The sequence below is a fragment of the Mesitornis unicolor genome, unplaced genomic scaffold, assembly GCF_000695765.1.
Source record: "Mesitornis unicolor isolate BGI_N332 unplaced genomic scaffold, ASM69576v1 scaffold12807, whole genome shotgun sequence".
Lineage (NCBI taxonomy): Eukaryota > Metazoa > Chordata > Aves > Mesitornithiformes > Mesitornithidae > Mesitornis > Mesitornis unicolor.
In genome coordinates, this window is record NW_010197139.1 from 584 (window position 1) to 11,767 (window position 11,184).

Consider the following 11,184-nt stretch of genomic DNA (forward strand, 5'->3'; position numbering starts at 1 on the left):
TCCTGGGACCCCCTGTGCTGGGCAGCGCTCGGTGCCCGCTGCTCCCGATGGGATGTGGAGATGGGGAACAGGCCCAGGGTTTCTATGCCAAGAAACCCACCTGATTTCTTCCGTGGCAGAACACGCTGGGGCTTCTCAGTTTGGGGTTTTCTTTGGCATCTGCCTCTATTTGTCCTTTCCCCCTTCTGTGGGTCAGAGCCCCCATCCCAGCAGCCCACCCTGCAGCCCCATTGCTCACCCCAGGAGGCAGAGCCCTGCGAGCTGCCAGCACACACACGGCTCTGTGTAATGATAATTACCACTAATGAAGCGTGCAGGCTGTGGCAGGGGTCAGGAGGAGCAGCTCCCCAGGTTGCAATGAGGTGCTGGAGCCACGTCCACACGTGTGGTGCTGCACGGAGCGGTACCCACACGCCCTGCCCCGAGGAGGAACGCTGCCCTCACTGTTTAATTCACCAAACTCAACAACAGCGTCCCACAGACTCCACAAATTCCTACTTCTGTTAATTCAAGCAATTTAATTTCAGGATCTCTGTCCTGGCTCGCTCTGTTTTAAATCAACTCTCACAGCACACAGGGCATCTTGCCCCCTGGTCCATCTCTGTTTCATCCTCATTGGTCACTCTGCACGTTGTGAAATGCCCCAAACTCCCCCAGCACAGGGCAAGGGCTGGGGAGCTCCCCAGGGCAGCTCTGCCTTGCAGCCCCTGTGTGTGAGACCCAGCACCTCCAGTGGCACCAGTGTGAGGGACCAGAGCAACTGCAGAAATGGGACAGGGATGGGATTGCAGTCATATGGATGGAAGGGAGCAAATGGTGTATATAGAGATTGAATGAACAGAGTAAATCTGCTGGGAAGACAGCAGAGAGGGAGCCTGTGAGCAGCTCTGAACAAGGAAAGAAATTCAGCTGTGATCTAATTACAGAAAACCCAGGAATGGAAATAAGTGGGAAATGTCAAACGTTTGTCACGCTTTGATTTCCGTGCATCAGCGGCTGCACCCAGAGCAAGCGAGCCCCGGCCCTGGCTCTGCAGCTCCTCCTGCTGCAGGCGGCCGAGATCCCGCTCGCTGCCCGGCCCGAGCGGGTGCAGCCATGGAGCACCCTCATCAGATGCTGACAAATGAGACAGCTCTGCTCTTTTTTAACTCTATTCTGCATCTAAGAGGAAAAATACCTCAAAGCCAGGCTGATGCCACGCCGTCCAACGCATCAAAGGGCAAGAGATGGAATGGGGAAAAGCAGGATCCTGAGCAGGACCCAGGCAGCCCCCCCATACCCAGGGCTGCTCCGCGTCCTGGTCCGCTCCTCACCACACTTGGACAGGAGAAACCCACACTTGGACAGGAGAAACCCATGCTCCGTGCTATGCTTTGATGCTGCACTGCTCAAAACTGCTTTGCAAAGCCCAATCTCTGCTGCATGTTCCAGGTTGGATATACGGTCTGAGCGCAGTTGTTTCAAGCCCAGAGCTCTTTCCTGGCTTTCAAAGGTGTCTTGGGCAATTACAGAAATAGCACAACCCGTTTAGTCCTTCATGTCTGCCCAATAAAAGTCATCCCAGACCCGTTACAGCTTTCATGCTGTAATATCTCCTGCTTCCCCACTTCTAACCAGCATTCAAAGTACTGGACCCTGATCGCGCCTTTCTCTTCCGTTTGATTTCTTTTTAAAACCTTGTGTATTTGAACACACTCCCTAGAGTGAGCCCTTTGAACAGTAATCCACATAAAAGCAAAGCACTTTTTAAATGGCAGAACAAAACACTCATAAAAGTTCATAAATAGCTTGCTATTTAAATCTCATAAAAGCAGCCTAGTTAATTACTTCAGCTCGAATGTTTCCTGTAAAGTGTGCACTGCACCCAAGGTCAGCAATAAAGGAGGAGGGTTCTTCTGCAAATGCTACAGCCCCATCCCCTCACGAGAAAGAGGTCTGGATAATCTGCCTCAAAACCAGTTTGCTTTGACTGCTTAGCTGTTATAGTTTTGATAGTTAAACCTAACCCTCTATACATATAATGTATATAATGTCCACATGTGTGAGTAAAACGGGTCCTTTCTCCATCCCTCCTTCTCCGCAGGCTCCGAGCTGATGCCCAAGGCCCTGTCCACACGGATCATCGGTGGGATCTGGTGGTTCTTCACCCTGATCATCATCTCGTCCTACACGGCCAACCTGGCCGCCTTCCTGACGGTGGAGAGGATGGAGTCCCCCATCGACTCGGCGGACGACCTGGCAAAGCAGACAAAAATAGAGTACGGAGCCGTGAAGGACGGAGCCACCATGACCTTCTTCAAGGTGAGACCCGGCAGAGGCTTCCCAGCACCTGGGAGAGCCGCAACGCAGAGAACAAGGAGCAAACCAAACCCCCCAGCCACCACTGCTGCCCCCAAGCAGGTTTGAGTGCCACGTCTTGGTCACAACCTGGCCCCTGGTAGTTCAGCTTTCCCACACTCACATCACGGCTCATTTCCCCTCTCCCCGTCACTGAGTGAAGTCACAATTACAAATGTACACTGATTTTACAGCTCCAGACACTGTACCCAACCAACGTTGGCTCAGACACCCTACAACAAAGCACACATTACACACAACAGGCCAGGTACATCTTATATTAAGGCCCTACAGAAAACTCTTACATTCCCTAAAGCATCGTCCCTATTTCTGCATCTCACCCATGGCAGCTCCATCCTGGTCTCTGCAGGATCAACTCCGCTTTGGGGACGGGGGACAAATGAATCCTAAAGCTGGGCAGGGGCTGCAAAACACCCTCCTTGACCAGCATTGCCTACAGCTGAAATACCTCTCTTGTCCTTCAGGTAGTCACATGAATGTAGTCAGGTTTATCAACCTCTGAAACCCAGGGCAACGTAAGCCACTAATGCATCAGGATCAAATTGTGTTAATTCCTTCTCTTTAAAGCATAATTAATTTCAGAAGTTAGACGACACTGAGGAGGAGGGTGCTGAGGGCATTCGGATTTTACCATTGCTTCAAAAATGGGAAGAAACCGAGAGACTTAGAAAAACCTTTAAACCCACAGCTGGCCTGCGAAAACACACTTTAAAAAGAGACTGAAAGAACAGAAATGGGGGGTGATGGACCTAAGGAATAGAAATGGGGGGTGATGGACCTAAGGAACAGAAATGGGGGGTGATGGACCCAAGGAACAGAAATGGGGGGTGATGGACCTAAGGAACAGAAATGAGGGGTGATGGACCCAAGGAACAGAAATGAGGGGTGATGGACCTCAGGAATGGTCACCCCAGCTGGGGGAATATTCCTCCCCCTTCGGCCACCTGAATCCAGAGGGAAATCCATGGGCCAGAGTGGGACATCCACGGCTGCTGCTTTAAAACGCAGGCTGTGCCTGGGATGCTGCACTAATGTGAACAGGCACGGTGTAAAGGCAGCTAGGCCAGGCCGTCAGCAGTTTTAATTGCCAGGACTCGTTAAAGGAAGCCAATGAGCTGAATTTTAATACATGATGCAGCAGCATTCCTCTCTTGGCTAGGACTTGGTTAAGGAACCCCTGCACTTTCCAGATCTCTGTGCCTGCTTTGGCAGACTGGTAAAGAAACACGGAGGAATTTGGTTGGTTTTATGAAATCAAATGAATTCCAGGAAATCTCACATTGCCCACAGTAGCAGGTCGCTGCTGGTTGGTATTCTGGTTCTGCAGCGGAGCTGTGCATGCAGGTTTGTCTCTGGCACGGTCAGACGCGTTGTGTTACCTTCCAGCAGCAACATAAACCCACAACAGCTACTGGGAAAAGACAGACTTTTACTGCTGTGGTTTAACTACTCTTTCCAGTAGGAGGTTTATGTGGGAATAAAAGGAAACTGCCTTTTTTTAAATCATCACGGACACGGTATATTTATTGTTGCATATCATTACCCATCAGAATGTTCTTCAGGCTTCTAACGGGCGCTTGGCAGGGTTTATTGATGCAGTGTGTTCTCCTTTTTCTTTGTTATCATTATTACTGTTTGGAGGTGGGTTCTCAGGGATGTCCCCTCTGACAAGTGATGATCCTTGTGGTCCCTTCCAACCTGGTATTCTGTGAGTCTATGAAGCGTTTGGGTTCCTGGAGCAGCGAGGGTGCTGGTGTGGGACGCGGTGCTGTGTTCATGTGTCCTTGGTGTGCAGAGACACAGGAGAGTCACAAACCCAACCCCGCAGCGAGGTCTCTGCCAAGCGACCAGGCAAACCCCACTGCCCTGTCACACCGTGGGGACATCCTTCAAACAGCACCAGGGTCCGTGGAAGCCCCTGCAGAGGTCCCCCGTCCCACTGAGCCATCTCGCCCCAACCAAACGGGAAGCAGAGGAGTTTTACCAACCGCACTGACAGATTTCAACCTCATGACAGGAACTTTTGAGAAGCTATTTATTCCCTGGCAATGCAGCCCGACTTACAGGAATAAACACGGATCAATTAATTTAGGAGCAGCATCGAGCGCTCATTATAAATCGTGCCAGAATCCCTCGGTGCCGTGCAGAGGATGCTGTCGCTCGCTGAACAAATGCCGGGTTTAACGCGCAGCTTGGAGTACGGGTGTGAGAGGCCGTGTATGTGCGTACACAGATATTCACTTGTACAGAAATGTTAAATCCTCAAGAGTAAGTATCTTCAGTTGGTGAAAATCAATTTAGTTTTTCATACAGGCTGGAATTGAAAATCTTAAGCCTGAAAGTTCCTTTCTTGCCAATTTCACTGATAAAAAAGCATATCTGGCTTGGCAAGATGCCTTGGACTGCTCCTCTAAACTATTCCATTAATTTATTTGGGTGACTGGTCCTGAAGCATCGGTTATTAACGGCAGCCTCTGAGCTGTGACTCTAAAGAATGAATTTAGAGGCGTTCTCGGTGCCGTTGCCATCGCTGCATTCAGAAGGGCTGGGACGCAGCTTTCACACCCGCACCTCATTTAGCGCTAATCCAGGCTGCGTGAAGATGCAGGAGGCGGCGGAGCAGACTCTGCTGTGATTTATCCCCACAAACCAGGAGAGGCTCCACGTGCAGGAACGGGCAGGAGAGCGACGCGGCCCTCGCCGTGAACCGTGGCCATCAGCGGCGCTCAGCTGCCGCCCGTGTTCGTTAGCGAGAATCTCCATCATTTCCAGCCTCCCGAGTTCACCGCTCCCGACTTTCTCTGCCAGGAAGAAGTCGGTGTCAGGACATTTATCTTCATGCTCCAGAGCGGCCAAGCGGCTCCTCTCCATCTCTGGCACCAGGGCAAGGGGAAGTGGGGACGGTACCCAAGGGTCTGTGCCTGCACCAACGCACGGTGCTTTTCTGCAGCCCATGAAAGTCAATGGTGGTTTCAGAGAGAAGAAACCTGCACCCAGCCACAGCGATCAGCAGCTCAAACCAGTGACTGACCCCTGGAAGGAGTTTTTAAGGTAACTCACTCATGCTGTAAAATCAGAGGTCAAAAAAAGTCCAGCAAAACAAACATCTTACGTGCATTCTTTACTGGCTATTAAATTACTAACCAATTAGTGTCCCTAACGAGGGCATTTTTGCACATTTGCGTAGTATGTTCTCAGGCGAGGTCATCCAAATTCCCATCAATAAGTGACCAAATCTGCAGCGTGCCTGAAGCATTTTGGGGAGGAAGGAACAACTTCTCCCCTGACAGGACAAGCGCCCCGTGGTTGAATTAGGGCCGGAGCGCGGCTCGCTCCGCACCGCGGTTACCGCTGCAATCTCTGATCGATGACTGCGCTCACCGTGACTGACAATGGCCTCCAAATTGGGCTTTCAACAGCAGCCAGGTCCATGAGCTGCGAGCATCACAGCTGCTGGCTTCTCACTGGGAAAGCACTGATCTCACGTTGAGGGAAGGAGCAGCAAATAAACTCTAAATCATTCCCAAATGAGTTCCAGCACAGAGGGTGCTCACCCCGTGGTGCCCCCAGCAGCACCCCCGGCGCGGGGTGGACGCAGGCAGAGCCGGGCTCCCCCTGGCACTGCAGAGCGCAATTAAGTCCTTTCCGCGGGGCACACGCGGTGATTTGAGAAGAGGAGAGAAAAGTGTTTTTTCTCTTGCAGGGAGCCCTGTCTCTTGTAATTTAAGCTGCCTGAAGAGCTACAATGCCTCATGCAAGTCCTATTAGCTTCACTAAACGCAGCCTATTGATTTTTTGCCAGTTTATTTTGCTCTGCGCCTTAAACTGGGAGAACAGCGATGTTGTTTAAGAGCTCTGTGTCAACACCCAAGGAGCATTAAATGCAGGAAGAGAAGGAGAGAGGAGAGCCAGAGAACCCAGGGGCTTCTGATGTGAACTATATAAATGTTAAACAAGTCGTTATCAGCCAGCCGAGTACGCTATTCATTTCAATTACCCATTGTAATGCACAGATATTTAATAATCCTTTCGAGGCTACATTCCTTGCTGCTCTTTGAGGTTTGATAGATGCCACAAATCTACCTCGGGCACTGGCCCAGATTCTCAAGCGAGGGAGATTATCCAGCCTCCAGAATGAAGTCTGCTGCGGCACATCCACTCCTGCACCTTCGTCAAGTGCATTGTAACGAGCGGGAGCTTTAACGGGGGAGAAACGAGGCCATGGTTATTCCAGGTGGGAGAACGGGCCCGCAGGTTAAAGATGAGGAAGGGCCCTTGCCCCTGCACCCTGACCAAATTTGGGGTGTTCAGCTTTTGCTTAACTTCTGTTAAACGTGCTGGAAAAAGGATGTGGACAGGCGCAGCAATTGAAATACAAAGCATTATGAGGGACTTTTTGTCCTAGCTAATTTACCCTCATTTATAGTGCTTTCATCAGAGGAACCCGTGCGGGCACATTTTGGGGGATACTGAAAATAAAGAGGGGAGGTGCAATGGCAGAGCTGGGATGGGCTGGGGCTCCATCTCCTGCTTTTCTATGGACAGAGACCCAAAACGGAGATGGCCGAAGCAGAAAGCGCAGCCCCTGCGGCCTGGGGAGCATCGCCCTCCCCAAATGCAGCCCCCCCAGCCCCTCCATCAGCAGCTTCAGGCTCCTAAGCCGTGCAGAGGAGGAGGTTTGGGCTGACTGAGCTGCCTCCTGTGACACGAGAGACCCAGGACAAGAAGAAATCCGGCAGGAAAGCAGAACGGAGCAGGCAGCAGCACGAGCACAAGGCTCAGGGGATGCACAGAGCTGCTTCATGAGCGCCACGCTCACCCACGGGGATGCGGGGACCACAGACGGACGCGCTTCAAGAGAAAGCTGAGGCTCCTTCTGCAGCCCGTTAGGTCTTTGAGACAGCCCAAAAGACACCGCGGTTGTAGATAAAGAGGATACTTCAGATGTTATGGAAAGACGTGAAAACACCGCATATCTTCTGACCCAACACATTTTCTCCAAGAGGAAAAAAAAACATTCACATGAATACTAAGCTAGAAAACATATTCCTCCTCTCTTAACAGAGCGCCTGCTGATAGTAAAAGAATATCCATGTTCATTTTTAGCCGTAAGACAATCTTCTTGAATATTTCTGTGCCTCTGTTTATGTGTATACGTTAAATTGGTTTGGCAGTTGCACACATCTCAGAGGAGACATGTTTCTTTGCGATGCTGGGGGAAAGACATAATAGAGTGAGTGCAGAAGAGGAAAACATGCCCTGTGAAACGCGCTCTGTCTTCTCTCATTGTGCAGAAGCATTACAGGATAAGCAGAGTTCAGCTTAGGAATCTAATCCAGTTAAGCAGCCACACCGATGGCCTGTCACACCAGCAAGTGCTGCCGGGCATCGAGGCACGGCCTGGCTGTGCCCCATGGAAACCAGTGCTGCCCAGTGCCACCACAGCACCTCAGGTTTGAGGCCAAACAATGCTGGGCAATGAGGGCAGAGAGGTGTTTACCACAAGCTCAAACTGGTAACAGTCCCAGTACGTGATCTGCTCTCAAACCGGTACTATCATTTACCACCAAGTTTCAGCAAACAGAAGAGTAATTCTTATTTGGGGGGTGGGGGGGTATTTATTGTCTTTCCAGAAATCCAAGATTTCCACCTTTGAGAAGATGTGGGCTTTCATGAGCAGCAAACCCACAGCCCTGGTTAAAAACAACGAGGAGGGGATCCAGCGGACGCTGACGGCCGACTACGCCCTGCTGATGGAGTCCACCACCATCGAGTACATCACGCAGAGGAACTGCAACCTGACGCAGATCGGGGGGCTCATCGACTCCAAGGGCTACGGCATCGGCACTCCCATGGGTAAGTGACCGTGGGGGTCTCCACAGGTAGCCCAGGAGGGGTTGGCTACCACAGATACAACAAAGGGAATTAAGACATTCCACTTGCATCAGCAAATTTCCAAATACCAAAGCCTACCCCATTGAAGGGCAGTCTGAACAGCCCTGCTCAATGCACTTTGTGTCACGTTTGTCCTACGTTCCCTCTGTAACGGTGCTCCCCTCCCCAGGGTCACCGTACAGGGACAAGATCACCATCGCCATCCTCCAGCTGCAGGAGGAGGACAAGCTGCACGTGATGAAGGAGAAGTGGTGGCGAGGGAACGGTTGCCCCGAGGACGAGAACAAGGAGGCCAGCGCGCTGGGCATCCAGAACATCGGGGGCATCTTCATCGTGCTGGCTGCGGGGCTGGTGCTGTCGGTGTTCGTGGCCATGGTGGAGTTCATCTACAAGCTGCGCAAAACGGCCGAGCGCGAGCAGGTACCCATCTCCTCCAGCTCCATGCACCACCAGTACCCCAGACACTGAGGACTGGCCCCAGAGACGGGCAGGGGGCTCAGCCCTGCCCCTGCTGCCTAGGGGACCAAGGGCTGCAATGCAGCACCCCCAGAACGCCGTCCCCTAAGGCTCAGTGCTCTGTCCCACTCCAGCAGCCCGAGGGCAGGGGGAAAATAATGTCTGCTTTGGTCAGGGTTATCTGCTGCTGCGGTAACGAGACCAGTAAACTGCTGTAGGGTAAACTGAGCAAACCAACCCCTAAGTCATGAAAGCACAGACAGGGGTCCCAGGGAGGGACCTTTCTGAGCAGTTAAATCCACTCACCACTATCCCACGCAATTGCACTGCATGTTCCAAGCACAGTGAATACACACGTGGAGTCTCCAGCTCCTCCCCACTCCTGCTCTAAAACCCTCAAGGCACTGCTCAGGGTCAGCCTCACACCACTTCACCAGCTTGTCACAACGCTCAGAACAGCCCATCCCACTGCTCATGAGGACTGTTTGGATGTTTTTCCCTCTTCCCTGCATGTCATGGCACAGTGGAAAGCGCTTTTGTGTGCACGACCAGAAATCAAAGCACACTGCCACGGGGTGAGGCAGACGGATGAAGGCCAACTGCCCGCTAGCCAGCCCAGCAGATCCCACAGCCCTGTGACTGCAGCACGCAAACCTCCCAGCCCAGCAGGGCTCACACAAAGCCCCAGCAGCCGCCTTTAGCTCTGCCTTTTGCAGAGTTTAGCGCGTCAAAGGCCCCATCCCTGCCAAAGGAGAGAGGGGTCAGCCAAATGCCCGTGCATCGCTGAACCCCACTAAGCGCAGCCGATGCCTTAAACACAGCCTAGGCCCCGCGCGTGGCCTCTGCAGAGCCCGCTGTCAGCAGCCCCTGTGCTTGCAGAGCGTTTTGCCAGAACTAACGGCGGTTTCTGTCCCTGCTCTCCCCAGCGCTCCTTCTGCAGCGCCATGGCCGACGAGATCCGGCTGTCGCTCACCTGCCAGCGCCGGGTCAAGCACAAGCCCCAGCCGCCCGTCATGGTGAAGACGGACGCCGTGATCAACATGCACACCTTCAACGACCGCCGGCTGCCGGGCAAGGACAACATGGGCTGCAACACCGGCTTGACGCCCGTCTTCCCCTAGGGAGCGGGGACAGGGGGGCGGGAGGGAAGGACCTGCAGCGGACGAGGATGGATGCGCTCTTAACTGGGGAAGAAAGGATTAAAAACCAAGAAAACGATACAAAACAAAACGCCTGGTTTGGTTCATTTCAAGAGCAAGGCCTTTGCAACACAGCAGCATCGACCACCGGCGCAACAGCAAGAACTTCAGAGCACGGACTGTGACCTGGGTCTTGGGGCTTTTCTGGTTTGGTTTGGTTATTTTTCGTTCCTTTTTTCTTTTTTTTTTTCTTTTCCAATGCTTAGATCCCACAGGCCTCATGGAGTCCTAACAACACCACCATCCCGGAGTCTGATGTTTACACACTGGAAACACGCGGAGGCGAAAGAGAATTGAGCCAAACCAGCCCTCGGCAGGCACAGAGGAGCCCCCGCGGGAGGCTCTTTAGCATGGCAATAAAATGAAACACTGTGGGGTGCAGCGCGAGCGGCCGCCTGTGCGAGCGGCCGTCCCGCACCCACAGCACAGCGCGGCTGGGATACGCTGTCCTGGAAGGGAAAATGTCTGTGAGCACCTGGAGACCCTCGCCCTGCAACTCCTGGCTGTGCTGGCCATGGCCACCCACAGCCGAGGTCCCTGTGGGGCAGGAGACGGCTCCAGACGCAGCCATCAGGAGAGCCAAGATGGCTGCTGAGGGCGAGTGGGCCTGAATGGAGCCAGGCCCCTGGGCAGGATGGGGGATGGAGGCACCGCCATCGCCGAGGGACACCCCATGCTCAGGGTGCCACCGTGATCTCCAGGCCCTGGGCTCCTCTGCTCTTTCCACAAGCTCAGGCTCTGCCACAGAGCAGCGCAGAAAGCGGCCGGGCCCACCGGCTCCAGCAGCGGCGGCAGCAGAGCTGTTTCTGAGCCTGGACAGTAGCAATTCCCACCAAATCCAGCGGTGCTGAGCTGTGGCTCCGCTGCGGTCACACTCGGAGGACTGTGGGTCTGGTTTTGGACTAAACGCTCTCCATGGCATCGGAGACCTGAAAGACAAAGTCCCAGCCTGCGGGGCCGGGGTGGCCTGGGACAGGCAGCACTGGGAGCCAGGCCCAGGCCCCCTTGCTCTGCCCCCCGCAGCATCTCCACGGGCTGCAGCACACACGCTAAGACGCTTGTACGAAATCTTCCGTGAAACTGTGTTCTTATTTCAGGTTGCTTAACCCAGAAGGCTGGTCCTGCAGACCAATTTAGTCAGAATTACCAAAGACCCCTCTGCTGACCTGCGGAAACGTCGCTCAGCTCCGTCCCTGCACAGGAGCCGCAGGGGTGGCCAGCGCGATGCTCTGTGGATTTATTTGTAAAATGAAGCGAACAAGCGGCTCTGCCCGTT

The 11,184-nt window shown here is 53.3% G+C and overlaps 1 protein-coding gene across 1 annotated transcript in view; it reads left to right on the forward strand.

Moving 5' to 3' along the window:
* The window catches only part of LOC104543977 (glutamate receptor ionotropic, kainate 2-like), a gene marked incomplete at its 5' end in the record, with an annotated part of 10,275 nt that extends 351 nt beyond the window's left edge, over positions 1-9,924 (forward strand). The window contains 4 exons of the mRNA XM_010188709.1: positions 2,084-2,301; positions 7,992-8,214; positions 8,423-8,673; positions 9,636-9,924. Of these exons, the coding sequence (XP_010187011.1) occupies positions 2,084-2,301; positions 7,992-8,214; positions 8,423-8,673; positions 9,636-9,830 (887 nt within the window). The remainder of the gene's footprint in view (positions 1-2,083; positions 2,302-7,991; positions 8,215-8,422; positions 8,674-9,635) is intronic.
* Positions 9,925-11,184: the final 1,260 nt, after the last annotated feature.